Raw genomic sequence first — 21,066 nt, 5'->3', positions numbered from 1 at the left:
GCCATTAAGGAAAACAGTATGGAGGTTCCTCAAGAAATTCAAAATAGTACTATGTGATTCAGCAATCCCACTTCTGGGTGTATATCCAAAGGAAAGGAAACCATTATCTGGAAGAGATATTTGTACTTCCATGTTCATTACAAAATTATTTACAATAGTGTAGGTATGGAAACAACCTAAGTATCTATCAACAGCTGAATAGATAAAGAAAAAAAATGATAAAGAATGATGAAGAGCCGGTTAGTGTAATTGACATTAGTACAGTTTAAATCACCATGAGCTATGCATAATATTGAGAGGCTTATACGCCCACTAAAAGTATTGAGACAAACGAGAAAAACAATGTAAAAGTTTTATTTACAACATAATAATGACAAAAATGGATATGACTATGGAGATTGTAGCAGGACACAGGACTCAAACTAGAAAATCAGACTCTTCTTACAAGAGGTCGAGTCTGATTCATCCAATTGAGGTGAGCTGTAGATGCCTATAGCTCTTTTGGTTTCTGCTCCGAGTTCTGGTTAGTCAGGGTTTTCCTCTGTGAAATTTCCTGTATAGGTTAGAGTACAGAGTATGTTACAATAACAAAGACCCCCCCCCACACACACAATACAGTAATTTAAACAAGATAGAAGCTTACTTCTCACGTGACAGTCCAGAGATAGGAGTGGCCCAGGCTGGCAGGGTGGCCGGCTCCATTAAGTCATGAATGGACTCTGGTTTCTTTTTTTTATCTTGACGCTGTAGCTTAGGATATTTTCTTCATTTGCATAGTTAGAGCCGGGGCGCTTCCGTGGGTTTGCCTTAGCGCCATCTAGCTCTAGGGAAGGGCAAAAGAGCAGAAGTAGAGGACAAAGGATATATTTTTCTGCCAGTGACACAGAGGTTGCACCTATCTCTTTCACTCATATTCCATTGGTGAGAACCTGAACACACCTGGTTGCTAGAGAAACTGGGAAATTGGTCTCTGACTTGGAGAATAAGGGCAAAAGGAAATGTAGATAAAACTAAATTGCCTTACAACTTGCAGCCCATTGACAAATACTTGGGACAGGCAGAGTATGACATTCCTCCAGGAACTCCCAAGCATCTTAAGGTTAATGCTTTGTTAGTGGCAAAACGCAACCTTAGCTTGACAATAGCTAGGCCTCCAGGATCCTGTAAGTCTTCTTTAACATATGAAAATCCTTTTGGAAACTTCCTTTGTCTCTACACCCACCCCCAACCTAAAGTATATCATCAGTCGCTCCATACAATCCCACTGCAGCTCTTTCTGCCCACGGGTCCTGTCCGCCGTGCTTTAATAAAACCACCATTTTTGCACCGAAAATGTTTTGAGAATTCTTCCTTACCATTTGCTCTTGGACCCCACATCAAGTCACATCTGTCTCTAAGTGGGGGGGCTTCATCTGCCCAACTAAAAATTCATTAGGGTAGTGGGGCGCCTGGGTGGCTCAGTCGTTAAGCGTCTGCCTTCAGCTCAGGGCGTGATCCCAGGTTTCTGGGATCGAGCCTCACGTCAGGCTCCTCCGCTGGGAGCCTGCTTCTTCCTCTCCCACTCCCCTACTTGTGTTCCCTCTCTCACTGGCTCTCTGTCAAATAAATAAAATCTTCAAAAAAAATTTATTAGTGTAGTGAAAGGTGAGAACAGAGGGGACAACTACCATTCTGCCACATTTGCCCACTTCCTTCCAATGAGTTCTTTCTTAGGAGTTCCTTCACTTCAGTTTACACATAGCCCTTATTGCTGGCAACTGAAGTACCCTAACTGATGTCTCATTCTTTAGGCCCCAGGTCAGATGACACCTTCTCAAGGAGGCTTACCTGATTGCTTTCTCTAAAGTATGTCCCTTCCCAGTCCTGCTATCCTTGTTTTTCTCTCAGCACTTTGTTTCCTGCATGGCACTTATCAGAGCATATATATACTGCTGTGTTTTGTTTGTCTCCCCCCAGTGTCTTTTCATCACCACCACATCTCTATCATCTAGCACAGTCTGTCATTGGATAGGCAAGAACGAAATATCTGGTGGTAAATGAATGAAAACAGTGGTCAAGGATGACTGAGCGAGTTCTGAAGTGACCAACTAAATAACTGTATTGGTAAAGAGTGAGAATATAGGAAACTGGGTGGGCAAGTTAAGAGGTAGGGATCAGAGGATGGTTAGGTTTGCTTGCACAAGTTTAATTTGAAGTTTTGAATGATTTCAAGATGATACCCAGTAGGCTGCTAAAAATGTGGATCTGGAGCTCTGGAAAGAGCATCAGATTAGAGCTATTGATTTGAAAACCTTGAGAATTGATGAGATCACTCACGAAAAGCATGGCAAGAAAATAAAGAAGGTTTAGAAGGGAACTACAAGGAACAGCAATATTTATAGAATTGGCAGAAGAGAGACTGGCAAAGCTTGGGAGGACCTATCAGATGCTATCAACAAGAACCAGGGAAAAGAAAATTTCAGGGAGGAAGCAGTGGTCACAAATGATACACATGGGGGGGGTGATAAATTATGTCACATAAGTCCTAGAGGGTCCCTAGATCTGCCAGTTAGGAACGTAGGTATGGCAGCCTTAGTAGAATAGTTCCAGTGGGTTGGGGGGTTGTGGACTGAAGACAGAACGTTAGGAACTAAATGTAGTGACTGTAGAACAAGCTTTCAAAAAGTGCAGCCATGAAAACAACATACATTTCATTTGGAAAAAGAGGCAAGGTCAAAGGAGACTTTAAGAAGAAAGCTCAGCATCTCTTTAAACAAGTGAAAGAGAGAGGATGGGTATGGAAATGATTGATGGAGACATTTGTACCTACTGGGTTTCAGATAGGAAGCCACAATAGAGTTGTCCTTCCTTAAAGATGTAACTGCAAATTTAGAGGAGGGGGTAACAAGGACTTGATAGAGTTTTTCCAACGGCCTTGATTTATCTATAAAGGAGGGAGTAAAGTTCTGTGATGCAACGGAGGAGGTGGAGGGGGAAGTTTGGACTATCCTCTAGGAGAAGAGAGGAATGGGAAAGTGCGATGGGACAGATAAAAGGTCCGGTGGTTACAGATCCACTATGGTTGGAAGTCCTTTTTTCCTTCTTCCTCCTACCCCTTCCTAACCCAAACTTGTTCCAAAAACGACTCCAGGCTGACAAATCCTAATCTTTGCACCCATTTACCCATAAATTTTTTTCCAGCAACAACCGGCAACGAACATGCGGGGGCTACGAAAGCAGACCACTCCCTCAAACTTCATTCATTTCAATAATGCAAACTGAGTGGGCCTCCGACATTTTTGCAGACCCCCAACCCCCTTGCCACGACGTGTTATACTACTACGTACAGCAAGGGCACCTCCTTGTTGTGGACAGTGAGACTTTTAGGGACAGACGGTTCCCTCGTAAGTAACTTCCCCCAAAAGCTGCAGTACGTACTAGAGCCTGTTTTAAGTACAAGAACCCAGTGTTCAGAGCAAAACGCCCAGGGCCGAGGCCGGAACAGTGAAAGCGGTTTCACCGGCTCGGAGGCCAGCAAAGCCGACCGCGCGCCGTTCCTGATGACGTCACACGGCCTCAGCCTCCGGACCGCCTCCTACTGGCCGTTTCCATTCCCGCGACAGTCGCAGCCCCGCCTTCGCCCCGCCCCCAGGAACGTCATCACAGCACAGCCTCTAGTATCTCATTTGCAGGCTGTCTGAGCGCCGGGCGCGGTGGCGCGCGCCTGTAGTCCCAGCTACTCGGGAGGCTGAGGCAGGAGGATCGCTTGAGCCCAGGAGTTCTGGGCTGTAGTGCGCTATGCCGATCGGGTGTCCGCACTAAGTTCGGCATCAATATGGTGACCTCCCGGGAGCGGGGGACCACCAGGTTGCCTAAGGAGGGGTGAACCGGCCCAGGTCGGAAACGGAGCAGGTCAAAACTCCCGTGCTGATCAGTAGTGGGATCGCGCCTGTGAATAGCCACTGCACTCCAGCCTGGGCAACATAGCGAGACCCCGTCTCTTTTGACTCCCCCGGATTCGGATTTCTGAGAGTCATTTCTCCTAATGAGTAAACGGCAGAAGTTTGCCCCCATTTTGTGTGTATTTGGGAGTCTACTAATATGTACATTGAAAATAAGTGAGATGTAACTGGTCTCTATTACTGGCTCCTTCTCCTATTTTACGTTTGTCTCCTGTTCTGCATCCCCTTTAGGGTCAAAGCTGACCCGAGAACTTAGGAGAGTCGGCGTTTCGGAGCCGCCTCATCACTGACCCCTACTGGAACATCGCCGAAACTTCTCTGCGAAGGGCTGTTATCACCTTCGCAGCCAGCAGGGGAGGCTCGTCTCCTCACCGCCTGGGGGAGAAGATGGCCACCGGACAACACTACGAAAAATGCGCCCGAAGGCCCAGGTCCTCCGGACGGCGGTCCGGCTCGCCGCTCTGCTCCCACGACTTCTCCGGACCTTTCCTCCCCACCTCCAGCCACGAACTGTTGCCTTCTTTCCCCACTGTTAGCTCAAGGTTTTTGCTCTGAAATGTTGCACACGAAAGATTGGGCAAATCAGCAGTCTTTCACCCAAATCCTCACACTCCACCTGTTTACCCGTACGGCTGAGCGCCCGACGGGGTACCCTGCCTGCTACTCCCTCCTTGTAAGGTACAAGAAAAGGAAAAGAAAAAAAAAAAAGAAACTTACAGAGGCGCCCCCACGTCTTTGTTAGAGCAGAGGTGAGGGGCCAGAGTGCCAGAACGCCGTCACCCTGTCTCCCCCTTGATTCTTGGGCTGCCAACAGCCAACGTGAGGGATGGAACGAAGCGCAGGGAACTTAGAGCAGCCGGTGAGCCGCTGAGTCTTGAACCCTGTGCTGCAGAGAGCAAAACCTCAGCGCCGTGCACCGAGCGGCACCCAGCAAGTCAAGGCTTGTGCCCCTGCCTAATTTTTACAAGGAAATGAAGGAACACAGTATGAATAGAATGTTTCCAATTATCAGAAGTTCTCAGTTGTCTGTGATCGTGATTTCACCTTCATGAAAGAACTATCTTAGAGGACTTCCTTTTAAATTCAGACATTTTAGGGCCAGCAGAAGTGGATCAAATATTCACATCGATCTTAACATTAATCTGATGATCCATTGGGAATTTCAAGACTAAGCACTAAACACAGACTTTACTTGTAAAAAGACAAGGAACGGGGACAATGTAGTAAGCTTTTCATAAAGCTAATTGTATTCAATTTCTTTGAGGTGATTCATTCTGTTTGAACAAAGATAGCTGTCAGAAAAGCCCTCCTTTCGAGCCTTACATCGAAAACCGGGGATGTACTGTATGGTGACTAACATAATATAATAAAAAATCATTATTAAAAAAAAAAAAAGAAAAGCCCTCCTTGAATTGAACAGATACCTTCCTCTGATGCTTCTGGGTCTGCCCTCTACAATTACATGGAATAAGCCCTATTCCAATTGTTCAGGACATTTCAAGAATTTAGAAGTCACCTCCCAATCAATACATTTCCACAAAATGGAAATATAGGGAAATACTTTTTTACTTTTTTAATCTTTACCCTGCCCCAACCAGAAAACAGGAGAAAAATACTCCGGGCTTGTCTCTTTTTTTTTTTTTTTTTTTTTCACTGCATGGATCCCTGAATTTGGCCCAGAATGACTTAGCTGTGACTATAAGGATTGCATTTCAGTTGCCACATCTGCTAGCTTTGGGGTTTACAGTTTCTATTACCCTTCAGTCTTTTCCACCACTTCTAGAAGAACTTCTCAGCTTTCTGGAACTGAGGTGTGGTAAGCAGAATAATGACCCCTCCCCAAAGATGTGCACATCCTAATATGTGGAACCCATGATTTGCTACTGTACATGGTAAAAGGAATTTTACAGATATGAGTAAATTAAGGATCTTGAGATGGGGAGAATATGCCAATGAACCCAATGTAATTACAAGAATCCTTATGACAGGGAGGGAGGCAAGAGGGTTGGAGTCAGAGAAGGATATATAGCCTGAAAGCAGGGATCAGAGTTATGCAAAGCCACCAAGCAAGGAATGTGAGCAGCCTCTGGAAGTTGGAAAAAGCAAGGAAACCAATTCTCGCCTAGAACCTTCAGAAAGAATGCAGCCCTGCTGACCCATGTGGGACTTCTGACCTTCAGAATCGTACAATAATAGATGTGTGGTGCTTAAACCACTGAATTTGTGGTAATTTGTTACAGTAGCAATAGAAAACACATGAAAATACATGAGATATATCAAGGTTAGTCTGTACCTGAAAAAAGTTCATGAGGTCAGAAAGGAATTATTCCAGTAACTGCCTTCTTTAACATACTTGTACTTTTTTCAAGAACTTTTCATGTTGAACAACCTTTTAGGGTTGATATTTTTCGTGTGTATTATATTTAAAATATTATTTAAAATATATATTTAAAATAATATTTTAAAATTTCATACATCTATTCATCTACTCATTTAAAAAAAAAGTTTAAGTGCAGAATATTTGCCAGATCATATATTTATAGTAGAGAAGCAGAAACAAGATCTTTGCCTTTGTGGAGCTTCTGGTCTAGTTGAGGGTGAGGAAGAGACCATCTTTTAAAAATGAGCCATGTAATTGTGCTTTAGTGTTCTCGTGATGCTCTGCCAGCCATATTTAATTCATTAGCCTGCCTGCATGCCTGAAATCTCCAATACCAAAAACTCTCTCCCGGGTTAAGGCATGGTTTTCAGTTACAAATGCACTTTGGCATTTACTCAATACCATTAGAGAACTTCCATTTCAACCTCCCACCTGATACTTGATTATACTTTACAGTTTCCCACAATATCCATGAAAGAAGGTCAGTATATCATGAACTTGACCATACTTTTTTTTAAAGACTTTTTGTTAATGGTGTGATATTTTTGACATACAGTGACTTTAAAATTTTATGTATTCATAACTATTAGTCTTATCCTTTATGGTTTCTTTTTTTAAAAGATTATTTATTTGTTTGAGAGAGAGGGAGTGAGAGAGCTCATAAGCAGGGTGGGGGGTAGAGGGAGAGGGAGAAGCAGACTCCCTGCTGAGCAGGGAGCCTCATGCGGGGCCTGATCCAGGACCCCGAGATCATGACTTGAGCCAAAGGCAGACACTCAACTGACTGAACCACCCAGGTGCCCTCCTTTATGGTTTCTGCGTTTAGTGTTTACTTTGAAGGGTCTCACCCCTCTCAAGAGCGTGTACGTAGTCATATTAGTGTCATAATAATAATAGCTTAACGTAGACATGTCACTGATTTTAAAGTAACACTGTTGGGGCTCACTCAGCTAAGTGTTTGCCTTTGGCTCAGGTTGTGATCCCAGGGTCCTGGGATCGAGCCCCTCGTCCTCTGGTTCCCTGCTCAGTGGGGACTCTGCTTCTCCCTCTCTCTCTGCCCCGCTCATGCTCTCTCTCACTCTTTCTCAAATAAATAAATTTTTAAAAAATATTTTAAAAAATAAAAATAAAATAACACTATCTCTCCAAAACAATAATTTTTTGTTCTTAACTCTACTTTTTGTTGTTGTTGTTGTTGTTGTTCACATTTCTGGTGCAAGGTGCTTGACAGCAGAAGAAGCAGTACAGACATAATTCTCAAAAAATTGTAGTTGTGTGTTTTGACCTGTCTGGTGGCTCCCCAAGGGATCAGTTTAAGAGTTTGCCTTTGTTTTGACTACATAGGGGATTTTCCAGGGCTGGGAAGGCTTCATGGGCCATATTTGTTGAAAGCATTTAAAGGCAAATGTATTAGCTCCTGCCAGCTGGGGCAAGAGATAATAGTCAGGGCAAGAAATAGATTTAAAAGGCTAGGAAGAAAGAAGCTGAAGAAAGAGATGCTTGGAGGAATATAGACTGTGAAAGTTCTGTATATTCCAGGAAATCTAGAAGGTCATACATATGCCTGGGGCAGAATGCATGCTCAGAAGAGAACTGAGAAGACTAAGCTCTCACCTCTGGCTGACCTTCAGGCTAGAACAAGAAGGAAATGAAGGCTAAGGCAGAGTCATAAACTGCCCTGCTAAATGTTGAAGTGCCCCAATATAGGGCACTCTGCAAAATCAGAGAGAATTCTTTGAATGGTTGGTTGGTTGGTTGGTTCAATCATTTAAGGAAATCTGTCAAACCATTAGTGGCACATTATTCTAATGGAATAGGGAATCCAGGGGCCACAAACAACAAAGAATAAAGGCTTTACAGAATTCATTCAGAAAGAGAGAATTCTGGTAAGATGGTAGAGTAGGAAGCACCAGGAATCTGTCTCTCCACCTAGACAATAATCGCAGAATTACAGACAACAATTGGCAGAACCTGTCTGGGGTACCTGTTTTGAAACTCTGAGTCTACTAAATGTCTGCAACTTCCAGGAAAAGTCTTGCATGGTAAATTATGGTTAGCCTTTGTCAATTTCTGCTCTGAGTCCCACAGCAAGCAGTTGTGTACATTCTCTTAAAGCAGCTTGCACCTAGCTTTTGGCAGCCAGAACGGGTAAAAGGACCCTGTTTTCCAAATATTGAGCATCTATGCTCTGATTGATGATTACAGCTTCTGGTCACAGAGGTGCAGACAAAGAGGCAGGTGGCATTGTCGGTGCACTTCCCATCACCGTAGGAAGCCAAGCTAACTTCCAGAGGATTAAAAGGATCAGCACCCTTTTTTTCCTGTCTCATTTTTTTTTCCTTTTTCCCCTTTTAGGAGCCAGATATCAAAGACTAGGACATTCAAAAGCAACTGCATATATGGGGAAAATTGGAAATTTCTGCTTCAAAGGACTCGAATAGACATTTATCCAAAGAAGGTATTCAAATGGCCAATAAGCACGTGAACAGCTGCTCAACAGCATCGATCATTAGGGAGATGGAAACGAATACTACAATAAGATATCACTTTACACCCATTAGAATGGTGAATATATATTGGAAAAAAAACCCCAGAAAATAAGAAGCATTAGTGAGAATGTAGAGAAGTTGGAATACTTGTACACTGTTGGTAGGAATGTAAGACAGTATCACCATGTGGAAAACAGTATGGTGGTTCTTCAAAAAATTAAAAATGGAACTACCATATGATCCAGCATATATACTGGGTATATACTCAAAAGAATTTATAACAGGGTCTTGAAGAGATATTTGCACACCCGTGTTCATAGCAACATTATTCACAACAGCTAAAATGTTGTAGCAACTTAAATGTCCATTGATAGTTGATGAATGGGTAAACAAAATGTGGTCTATACATGCAGAGGAATATTATTCAGCCTTAAAAAAGAAGGAAATTCTAACATGCTACAGAATGGATAAAACTTGAGAACACTATGTTAAGTGAAATAAACCCATCACAAAAAGACAAATACCATATTATTTCAGTTATATAAGGTACTTAAATTAGTCAAATCTGAAAGATGATAGATTGCAGGTTTCTAGGGCCTGGGGACAGTGGAAATTGGGAGTTATTGTTTAATGAGTATAGAATTTCAGATTTACAGGACAAAAAGCTATAGCATTGAATGGTGGTGATGGTTTACAACATTATGTATTTAATACAAATGTATTTTAATACCACTAAATAGTACCCTTAAAAATAATTAACATGGTAAATTTTCTATAGTGTTTTACCACAGTAAAAAAAGTGGGGAAAAATTAGTTCAGAAAAAAAGTGTTTAGTTCACTATACAAACAAACAACAGCTACAATAATACAAATGTTTGACCAAATATCCAGGCCCAGTGGCCCAGTCAAGTTGATGCATAAAATTTACCATCATAAGTCCATCCCTTGTCAGCTAGATACTCATACACATCTTCTTAAACCATACTTAACTTCTAAGTAAAGACAATAACAAGGTCATAATTCTGCGTAACATGATATAACTATCCTGTGTACACCCAAAAATGCACTGTCTTCCCCCCAGAAGTATGCTAAGTCATTGGGCGATGTTTGCTCTTCTCCTCGATATCGCATAATTTGAATACTATGATGTAAAATTACCACTTAAGTAATATAAAGTCATTACATCTTATGTTACATGAAAAAGGGATGAGAAAGGGAAGAAAACAAGATATTTCCTTGATATATGCATGTCAAAATACACACACAAAATAAGGAGGAAATGTTCATGACAATTACAGTTGTTGTTTCTGTAACTGGTTATGTGGTCATAGCTGGCATTTTTTTCTTAAGATTTTATTTATTTTTTTATTTGGCAGAGAGAGAGTACAAGCAGGGAGAACAGCAGGGAGAGGGAGAAGCAGGCTCCCACTGAGCAGAGAGCCCGATGTGGGGCTTGATCCCAGGATCCTGGGATCGTGACCTGAGCCAAAGGTAGGCGCTTAACCTACTGAGCCACCCAGGTGCCCCTGTGGTCATAGCTGGTATTTATAACTACTTTCTTCCACCTCAGCTGGTGGTCATGGTCCTTTGACTGGTGGAGTTACCCAAACCTTCCTTCTTGAGGGGTCTAAGCCATTAGTATTCTTGTCTGGATCAGGTTGTTGTGGTTCTCTATTGACTTTAATCTCAGAGCATGGTAATGCTAAAATATTCCCTAAGGGATCTACTATCTTCCAGACATACTCTTCCTTACCTCCATTGTGGAGTAGCGAATTTCTCCTTGGTAGTCAGAACCAATCACCCCAGTAAGCACAATTATTCCCTCCTGGCCTATTGATTCAGAGGTATGAGGAACCCAAAGTGACTAGGCAGCTGTCTAAACTTCCAGTTCAATGGAATCATTATTGTATCTCAAAACTAGCAGCTTTTTGGGTCCCTCGGTAAATGGACCTGAGTAGCACATGTAAATGAGAAATATGCTGTTTCCAAAATCCAAAAAATGTCCAGTAGGCATGGTGGGCTCTTCTTTGTTGTAAGGGGGACCGTATGTAACAACTTATTTTTCACAATAAAAGGGATATCTGACATATCCCGCATCACTGGATCCCCTAGAAATTTCACTGAGATAGGTCTCTGAATTTTTGTCAGATTAATTTCCTCCCTCTGACACGAATGTCTTACCAATAAGTCTACGGTAGTTTCTACTTCTAGTTTACTAGGTATAGTCAGCATAATGTCCTCAATGTAATAAACCAGTGTGATATCTTGTGGAAGGGAAAGGCAATCAAAATCCGTGTGAACTAAATTATGATATAGGGCTAGAGAATTGATACCCCTGAAATAAGACAGTGAAAGTGTATTGCTGCCCTTTCCAGCTGAAAGCAAACTGCTCTGGGTGGTCTTTATTAACAAAGATGGGGAAAAAGACATTGCTAGACCAATAGCTGCATATCAGGTATGAGGGGGTGTGTTGATTTGCTCAAGCAATAAAACTGTCTGGTATAACAGCTCCAACTGAAGTCACCATTTGGTTGAGTTTACAGTAATCCACTGTCATTGTCCAAGATCCATCTGTCTTCTGCAGAGACCAAATAGGCAAGTTCAATGGAATGTGGTGGGAATTACCACCACTGCATCTTTCAAGTCCTTGACAGTGGCACTAATTTTTTAAAAAAGATTTATTTATTTGTTTTAGAGAGAGAGCAGGGCAGGGGGAAGGACAGAGGAAGAGAATCTTCAAGCAGGCTCTGCCCTCAATGCAGAGCCCAATGCAGGGCTCAATCCCATGACCCATGAGACCGTGACCTGAGTGGAAACCAAGAGTCAGTAGCCCAACCGACTGAGCCACCCAGGTGCTCCATGGTAACACTAATCTTTGCAACCCTTCCAGGAATGTGGTATTGTGTTTCATTTATTATTTCCCTAGGTAGAAGCTGTTTTAGTAGCTTCAACTTTCCCACCATAATAGCCTTGCTCCACAGGCTAGAGAATCTGTGTGGGGATTCTGAAGCTGCTGAGTATGTCTATTCCAATCATACATTACAGTATTGGGGAAATAACCACAAGATGTGTTTGGAGGGGCACATGGGTGGCTCAGTCCGTTAAGCTTCCAGCTCTTGGTTTCAGCTCAGGTCATGGTCTTCAGGGTCATAGGATTGAGTCCTGTGTAGGGCTCCTCACTCAATGCAGAGTCTGCCTGTCCCTCTCCTTCCCCCTCTGATTCTCCTCCTCCTCCTCCTCTCTCTCTCCCTAAAATAAATTAAATCTTAAAAAAAAAAAAAGATGGGTTTAGAGACTCCCTTGGGACTACTGTGAGGCAGATCTAAGCTAAAACTTCATTTATCAGCTGACCTCCATAAGCCCCTACTTTGACTGGTGCACCAAAGTGACATTTTGGGTTTCTTAGAATTAGTGTCAGGTCAGAGTCCATGTCCAGCAATCCCCAAAAGGGATTTTTTTTAATTTTATGATTTACTGACGATTTCCTTTCCCCCAAAGCACAGTTACCTTAGTAAAAGGCCATCGGGTCCCTATGGGGAAAACTGGGAGAAAGATTAACGGTGTAACTTTTTGGAGGTGTACTAGGGTTCTTCCTCAAGGGGACCTGGTCTCCCTTTCATTCAAGGGCCTCCGGGTCTGTAAACTGGCTCCAGTCTGGAAATCGATTGAAGGGCTTTAACTCTTTTTATGACTTAAGTTAGAGTTCTGTTCTCTTGAGCTAGAACTCTTCCACTTATACAGATCAAGCGAGACTTTAGTAGGCTTCCCATATATTTTTCTTCCAGAAACACCATGATCAAGAGCCAGCATCACAGATCTCCAGGAGTCAGACTGCTCGATTGCTGTTTTGACCCGGCTGCCCACTATGGTAATGACCTTTGGTGATGGAGTGCTGCCATTTGGACCCTGCCACTTCACTATCCAATTATTCTCATTGCATTTAGGTTTCCCAATTCAGTGGCAGCAGTTCCCACTTTAAGTTCTGGCCCTACAGAGAAATGTGACTGTAGAGCCCTTTAAGGTTGCTGAGGCTTCCCTCACATATTTATTTCTCACTGCTGCTGTGAAAGGTGTGTCCACTGGAAACTTCCAAGGTGGGTGAATTGGTCTTAAATGACAAATGCACGCCAATTTTATGGAACTAGACAGTGGAGATGGTTGCACAACATTGTAAATATTTTAAGAGTTACTGAAGTGTATATTTTAAAATGGTTAAGATGATGAATTTTATGTTATGTGAATTTGCCTCAATTTTTAAAAAATCTCGAAGACTACATATAGAATATTTCCATGAATTGAATAGAAAGTAAGATTAATTATATCTTATTTTGAGTGAAACTACATTGGTTCCTAGTGAGTACCACTTCATCTTCTAGAGATCAGTCAACTTTCAAGTATAGGCCAGAGGCCCCTTTCATCTTGGTAGTTCAAAATGCAGATATCTTGGGGTGCCTGGGTGGCGCAGTCATTAAGCGTCTGCCTTCAGCTCAGGGCGTGATCCCAGCGTTCTGGGATCGAGTCCCACATCAGGCTCCTCCGCTGGGAGCCTGCTTCTTCCTCTCCCACTCCCCCTGCTTGTGTTCCCTCTCTCGCTGGCTGTCTCTCTCTGTCAAGTTAATAAATAAAATCTTTTAAAAATGCAGATATCTTGAGCCAAAGTTAATGAATAACTCTGGGCGTGGTGCCCAGGAATTTGCTTTAATTATGTCTACAGTAATTACTGAATGCACAGTAAATTTTGAGAATCATAATTCTAGATGCCCAAAAGTCACCCATTAATAATTTTCTCTAAATTTTTGGTTGTGCCAAATGTTAATAGCACCTGTCTGTGGTTTCAAATAGTTACTTTTATCTTCTCTTTGAAAATCAGAAGATGGTTTCCTCACCCCTGTTGCTTCTTTTTTCCACAAGTCCTCAAATAACACTGTCTCAGAATTTTCTCAAAGTAGAGAAATTACTTCAAAAACTAGAAATGATAGAATTCAGTAGTAAATGATTCAGTTCTCTGGTAATTTTTACCCTTATCTTGAATCTTGATCTACCTCTTCCCTTAGGAATTTTGTTGCATTTTCTTTCTGAAGCCCACTTTCCTTGACAGACAAAGCAGAAGGAACTTATGAGTTAGTTGATAGGCAGACGGACCCTGTGTTAAGTGTTCCTTCTCCTTTCTTATTGGTCCAGTGCCCTAAGGTGGGAGTGCTGCTGTGAGTACTTCAGTTTTTTGTTTTTAAAAACACACCTGAGTGTTGTCCCTTTCAGTGTGGAGTTTTACTCAGGTGCTTTGATGCAAGATATTTAGGCAATCTTTTGGGAATGCCTTCAGAGCCAGCATAATTGTACATTATGTTTATGTACAGCGGGACGTCTTATTTTTGCAGTTTGGACCACAGACAGCTTGGCTCCCGCACTTTCCTGACCCTCCAAAGGTTTCTTTTACACGTTGAGCTCTTCTGCACGGTTTACTGTGTCCTACCATGCAGTGATGAATGCTGTGTGCCCTGTGGTCTATCGCAGTCCCACTTAGCATCTACAATTCCCGCTCTTCTGAAATGCCAAGCGCGTCCTTTCAACTTAGAGTCGCCTTCTGCTGGAGGGAATTCTGACGATGCCGCCGGCACACTAGAGAGTCCTCCCAAGCTCAGCATCCTCGCCGGGCGCGGTGGCGCGCGCCTGTAGTCCCAGCTACTCGGGAGGCTGAGGCAGGAGGATCGCTTGAGCCCAGGAGTTCTGGGCTGTAGTGCGCTATGCCGATCGGGTGTCCGCACTAAGTTCGGCATCAATATGGTGACCTCCCGGGAGCGGGGGACCACCAGGTTGCCTAAGGAGGGGTGAACCGGCCCAGGTCGGAAACGGAGCAGGTCAAAACTCCCGTGCTGATCAGTAGTGGGATCGCGCCTGTGAATAGCCACTGCACTCCAGCCTGGGCAACATAGCGAGACCCCGTCTCTTTTGAGTTCGTTCCCACCTTAAAGTACCCTCTCTTCTCATGTGTCTATCGAACACAACGAAAAGCGGCATACTCATATTCTTGCACGACAGATTTCTACTACCCTGTGAATCCCCCCATGGTGGGGCGATCTTCTCTTATTCTTACTTTTTGATTATCTAGCGAAACACCTGAATCTTCAGGTTGCCTAGCGTTTATGCAGTTCCTACCGTATACCCGGTACTACGCTGAGGCAGGGGAATGCCGAGACCGAGGGTCAATGAGAATCCCACGGTATATCGCAAAATACTCCTCCGAGAGCGGGGCCCATCAAAATAGGAACTCCTTTTTGAGCGTGGCTTCACCTTTATCATCGAGGGTAATTGTAAGACAAGGGAAGCAGTTCGGCTTCGTTACACTTCAAAATTCCCCTCGTCCAAGTAACCGAACGGAAAGCGGTCGCGGCTCTGGCACACCGCGCCCTACCGCCCACTGGGGGAAATCCTCCCAGGACGCGCCTCATAAATTTTTACCACCAGCAGGGGTCACCAGGGAGGTTTGCTTGAGTCCCGAAACACAACGGGGAAAGGTCGCCGACTAGTCCTTCAGCTTTCCAGGAAGAAATGCAGGTTCAAGAGAATAGTTTGGATTTATTTCGAATTGTTTGGGTATAACGAAAAGCCAGCTGACGGCGACTTGAGAGCTCAAATCTTCAGAAAGGTGACGCAAACACGTTCGCTTCAAGGAATATTGGGTCTTCTGCGCGGCCGTAGATTTCGGCCAACTGCGCCTGCGCATAAGAGTAGCGGCGTTGAGTCAGGCCGTCAGTGGAGGAAACTGCGGTAGCGACCCTCAGACCTCGCCATGAAGACTCGCTTTAGCACCATTGACCTCCGCGCCGTACTCGCGGAGCTGAATGCCAGGTACTGAGCGATAGGTGACCAGGCTCGTGCGGGGAATGCAAAAGGCAGAGGCCAGTGCCCCAAAGTGGAAGAAATACCAGCCCGATGTTTCCCCTTAATCCCCTAGTGCTCTTCTTCTGCGGACCTGGCTAGGCCTGGGTGGGCGAGCGCGTGACATCTTTCCCGTGGCACTCGGGACACCTGGGGGACCCCAGTGTCCGCGTGCCCCACACCCCGCTCTCGCGGGCTGCTTATCTCACCAGGTCTTGTGTCAGGCATTGGCGGGGCCCTCGCCGAGCGCTCTCCTTGTTGGCCTGAGTTGCCCAGGTCTGGCAGCAAAGGTTTAGCCAACACGGGACACCAGGGGGAAGCCTGGATGCCCCAGTACAGTAGTCTTTTGCGTCAGGGTTTTCCAATCTGGAGGCCTGATTTCCTTGACACTCCTTACTTGTGGGAGACGGAGTATCGGCGTTTTAGCTGCAAGTAACAGATTGTAGTCTGATTTCTATTCAGCTCTGTGAGTTTTGTCATTTTTCCAGGGTTTCGTTTACCCTTTTTCCCTTTTGTAATAAAGTGGATTAGATTGTACTATGTTTCCTTAAAAATATTGGGTCATTTCAAGGACGCAGGGCATTGCATGGTTTTCTTAGGGCTGGTATACCACTTTTGTTCTTAAAAAGTTACAATTAAGTTTTGGGCTGAATGCCTGATGGCCTTCAGACTCTGCTCGCTGGTTGACTCCATGTCCTTAGAATTGAAGATCCCCTCTTTCAAAGGCTTTGCTTCCACCTGCCGCTTTAATTTCTGTGAAGTTTTATATTTCAAATGTTACATGTTTCCTTTCTCTCCGCAGCTTAATAGGAATGAGAGTAAACAATGTTTACGATGTGGATAATAAGACCTATCTTATTCGTCTTCAAAAGTAAGAGCATTTTACAGGCTTGTTTTGTCTTTGGTAATTAAATATGAGATTATTAATTTTTTTTACTTACACTTTTAGTCTGTCTTACTGAGTTAGCGTTGACAAATGCCCTAAAGAAAATTTAACTTTTTTCTTCTACAGACCAGACTTTAAAGCTACACTTTTACTTGAATCTGGCATACGAATTCACACAACAGAATTTGAGTGGCCTAAGAATATGATGCCATCTAGTTTTGCCATGAAGGTAAACTTTAAGTTATACTTGAAGCTAAATTTTAAGTCCCAGAGATTGGTTACTAATGATTTAAGTTTTAAAATGTTTGGTTTTCCTTTAGTATTATGAATAAAGTAGAGATAAAATAGAGTAGTTGATAGATACTGGGATGAATAAAGTAGCTGTTCATTGACTTCTCCCTGTTACTCTTCACACCCCATTGTGCTCCAAATCTTTCTGTTCCCACAGTCACTATTCTAGTTTGAGCTTTCATAACATTCCCTTAAAGTCTTTTAATTACGGTCTGCTTCTTGCTATCAAAACAATTGTGTTAGACCAGTGTTAATTTTTCTAAAGCCTCATTTTCATCAGTTTTTCACCTTTTTATGAGTCCATATCCTATATCCTATTATTCTTGGCTTTCTATGGTATGCCCTACCCCCCTTTCCTAGTTTTCTGCAGCTTACTTTTGAGCTACCAATCTGTATTTTGGAATACTCAGTGACATTAGTATGTTACCAATCATATCTTTTTACTTTTTACTTCTCTCTTTGCTTTTGTTTTTTCTATTAAAACTGACTTTCTGTATTTGTGGACATGTTACCTATCCATTTGTTGACATAACAGATATACTGAAAGATCATGTGGCACAGAGGAAAGACATTAGAATCAAATATACCTAACTTTGAATTAATGATTTTTGCCTCTAAATATTTTTATAACCCAGAAAAGTTCCTTAACCTCTTGAAACTTAGTTTTTTTAAATGTAAAATGTGGATAATACCTCCCTCATGGGGTTATTGGTGAGGATTAATTGAAGTAACTTGTAAAGCACCTAACACAATGCCTGACACATATTAGGGCTCCATATGTATTAATTTCCTTCTTCCTCTCCTCCTCACTTTCCTTCAGAAATTTATTTGTTTTGGCATTGTGTTATTTCATTAGAGGCTTTACAGAGAAGAATCTTATCCCCAGCAACTTAGAATCTGTTTTGGATTACAAGTTAGGTAAGTGTTTCCCAAATCACAAGGCCTGTCACAAAATTATCAAACTCTTAAAAGTTTAATATACTTAATAGTAACCTTAAATGGTTCTTTGGGAATTGTCCTTAATAGTGGTGACACTTGGTATTTGTATAGCACTTTTCAAAATAAATGAATAATGTATATTTTAAGTTGTTTAATATATCCATGGATATGAAGAACAGTTATTTTAGTTTCACAGATGATGTAACAGATGATAAGATATATGGTACTGGGATTGTGTAAAAATCCTCAAATCAGGCTATACCAATAGGAAGCTGAACACTCTAAAAAGAGTTAGAATTTTATGAGTTAGGTATACATGTTAATCTAAATTTATAGAGAGATACTGTCCAATGGAGCAGACAATAAGTGTTAAGCACATTATACATAATTTAAAATACAGATAGCTACTGTTGTATGGCATAGTCATGTTCAGTTTGTGGTAAATCACAGAGATTGTTCCTCATGTTCACATTTGGGGATGCCAGTTAATGCTTTGTGGGACTGACAGTTGTTTTCACCAAGATGCTAATAGGGAAATAAAGGAAATAAGCACTACATATGTACCATATGCCCATCTATACTCATGATAAATAATCTTCCCTTTTCTCCATTCCATGGTGTGGATTTCTGTTCCTTTCAAGGATGCCTTTTATCTCCATTTTAACTTTATTTTTCTTGAATAAAAATACTGGGGGACTCTGGAAGGATTGTGATTTTTCCCCTGGGAATTTAAAAATAGCCTTATATGTAGGACAGTGTTTAAATCAAAAATCATTATAGACCACTCGTAAATCAGAACTATTGAATGTAGGAAGGGGAGATTGTTAGAAGTTTGAAAAGTCTTATTACATCTGCCTGAATATATAAGTACATGAGAATTTTAGTCAATTTGAGCTATCAGGTCTGGGGAAGAAGTCTTGGTTATCAAAGAGTTGGCATTCTAAGAATGATTATGTATTTCTTTCTTTCTTTTTTTTAAGGTGACTTTATATTAACTTCTCTGTAAAATTCGTCTTGAATTTAAGTCTTGAAAGCATTCTATCTTACTGGTCTTGACTAAGGGGTCTTTCTAATTCAAGAATTAGAAACAATTTTTAGGCACTGCAGAGTAGTCTTGTTTCTCGTCTATGTTATACTTAAATATTTGTACTAAAGGATGGTACTTATAATCTAAAGCAATAGGTGTTTACCAAGTAATTTGTATTTGGGTTTTAAAATGTTAATTTTATTTTAATTCCTAATAAGAGAACATCGTGACTTAGGGATAGGAAGAGTGGGATTTGATAAGGAATGAGAGTTAATACATTTGGATTTGAGCTAGGTTGATCAAAACCTTTGGAGACAGTACCAGAAAAATGTCTGGGTTATATTAATAAATTTGTGGGAATAGAAAGTAATTGGATGTAGGTAGAGGACTAACATAGAATACCAATAAGCTCATGGTTCTGATTTGTATTTGAAGTGGAAGATTAGTGGAAACCATTAATTAATTTTGAACACAAAGGAAATTGGGGAAACTTAAAAGACAGGACTAGAAAGAGGCTTTAAAAAGAAGGTTCTGGTTTTGAGTGAGGGTATCAGGGTAAGAAAAAGGGATTTAGCAGTGGTATAAAGAAAATAAATTTCTCTGTAGGTCTGTCATTGTCTTCTTAAAAAAGTATAAAATACTGTTTCAGAGTTAGCAGTCAGAGTTGTCTGAAATTGTTTTTCCTTTGATTATCATCTGCAAGCTTTTGTTTACTGCTTTTTAAATGTTATTCTTAATGGTAATGAAAAGAGGAAACTTATTTACAACCAGTATCAAACGATTAGGAATTGACTTCTATATAAATGAAGTTTATTTATTTTTTTTATATAATTTCTTCTGTTTTTCACTAGTGTCGAAAACATTTGAAGAGTCGGCGATTGGTCAGTGCAAAACAGCTTGGTGTGGATAGAATTGTAGATTTTCAATTTGGAAGTGATGAAGCTGCTTATCACTTAATCATTGAGCTCTATGATAGGGTAAGTTAAATTTGGGGAATGAGATGAAGGATAATTGATCATTATATTGTTAATTATTTGTGTAATACTATTGTACTGTAAAACATTGGCTGGGAACATTCTGCCTCTTCCCCTGCAGGCAACTGCAGCTGCAGCCCATCTGAAATTGATTTTTGTATGTGGTCTCAGGTAGTGGTCAATTAAAACTTGTATGATACCCTCTTTTAAAAATTTTTTAAAAACTTTTTTGTTTTGAAATGATTATTGATTCACAGGAAGTTGCAAAGATAGGTCAGTGTCTCTCAGTTGTTACATTTTACATAATTATAGTACAGTATCAAAATCAGGAAATCTCTATTCGTACAATGTGTGTATCTAGGTCTGTGCATTTTACCACCTTTGTGGATTCCTGTAACCACCACTGCAGTCAAGATACAGAATTTTCCATTACCACAGAGATGTTCTTGGTGATACCCCTTTATGGTAATCCCCACCCACCCCTCTTCCTCCCACCACCCTACCTCCTGACAACTAGCAGTCTGTTCTGTCTATAATTTTGTCATTATATTGGGTCTTCAACAAAGAAGTCAGTTTCAGAAACTTGCTGGAAAGGACATATCAGATACTCTTAAACAGGAGTTGGTAAACTACAGCCTGTGGCTCCTTTTTATAAAGCTTGTGAGCTTAAGAATGGTTTTTATGTTTTAAAAGGGCTCTTAAAAAGAAAGAAAAGAAGATGCAGCTGAGACCATATGTGGCCACAAATGCTGAAATGTTTACCATCTTGCCTTTTACAGAGTTAGCTTTGTGAAAAAGTTTGCTGGCCCCTGCTCTTATATAATAGACTCAATCGTCTGAGCCAGTATTGCTTAGACAAATGCCAAAATGTATCAGGGGACCAAATTAGAATTTATGAGACTTACTTTATAATCTAGAAGCAGATGCTTGTATGAGAATAGAGTGCCAACCTGTGGTCTAAGATGATCAGAATTAATCATATAGGACTAAATGAACTGGAGAGAATCTAATTGTGGTTAATTTTTTTTCAGAATATTGTTGGTATTATTTTTATGATGAGTGTTTTACAGTAGTGTATGATAAAGCCCTTTACCTTTCTCTTGATCTTTAGTAGTTTATAGTTCTGCAAATTGAGGTGATATATTCGCAAATTGAAGTGATATATTTTTTAAATAGTAATTTGCTTTTATTGATCCCTTAGAATTTAGGAACAAATGTCTTTTACTGAGATTTTTTTCACTGTTAATGGCAATGTGTGTA

At 41.4% G+C, this 21,066-nt stretch overlaps 1 protein-coding gene, 2 long non-coding RNA genes and 2 other non-coding genes across 5 annotated transcripts in view; 4 read left to right on the top strand and 1 right to left on the bottom strand.

Annotated features, from left to right (window-relative positions):
- Window positions 1-331: 331 nt before the first annotated feature.
- On the bottom strand, window positions 332-4,760 carry LOC148107142 (uncharacterized). Its single transcript, XR_015723062.1, has 3 exons — window positions 4,659-4,760; window positions 644-823; window positions 332-553 (listed from the first exon to the last, which is right to left on the bottom strand). It is a non-coding gene; the product is annotated as an uncharacterized LOC148107142 (long non-coding RNA).
- LOC148107143 (signal recognition particle RNA) lies at window positions 3,683-3,982 on the top strand. Its single transcript, XR_015723130.1, has one exon.
- A 2,725-nt stretch (window positions 4,761-7,485) lies between the features above and the next one.
- Window positions 7,486-13,731, top strand: LOC148107141 (uncharacterized). Its single transcript, XR_015723021.1, has 3 exons — window positions 7,486-8,779; window positions 10,187-10,301; window positions 12,596-13,731. It is a non-coding gene; the product is annotated as an uncharacterized LOC148107141 (long non-coding RNA).
- A 728-nt stretch (window positions 13,732-14,459) lies between these two features.
- LOC148107140 (signal recognition particle RNA) lies at window positions 14,460-14,759 on the top strand. The gene has a single exon (XR_015723129.1).
- Window positions 14,760-15,511: 752 nt separating this feature from the next.
- The window catches only part of NEMF (nuclear export mediator factor), a 49,426-nt gene continuing 43,871 nt past the window's right edge, over window positions 15,512-21,066 (top strand). The window contains exons 1-4 of the mRNA XM_045799086.2: window positions 15,512-15,659; window positions 16,492-16,560; window positions 16,702-16,804; window positions 19,684-19,809. Of these exons, the coding sequence (XP_045655042.1) occupies window positions 15,601-15,659; window positions 16,492-16,560; window positions 16,702-16,804; window positions 19,684-19,809 (357 nt within the window). The 5' untranslated portion in view covers window positions 15,512-15,600. The remainder of the gene's footprint in view (window positions 15,660-16,491; window positions 16,561-16,701; window positions 16,805-19,683; window positions 19,810-21,066) is intronic.

Source organism: Ursus americanus, chromosome 35 (assembly GCF_024610735.1).
Source record: "Ursus americanus isolate L20-20 chromosome 35, mUrsAme1.1.p, whole genome shotgun sequence".
NCBI lineage: Eukaryota > Metazoa > Chordata > Mammalia > Carnivora > Ursidae > Ursus > Ursus americanus.
This window is presented reverse-complemented; position numbering and strand designations above follow the sequence as displayed.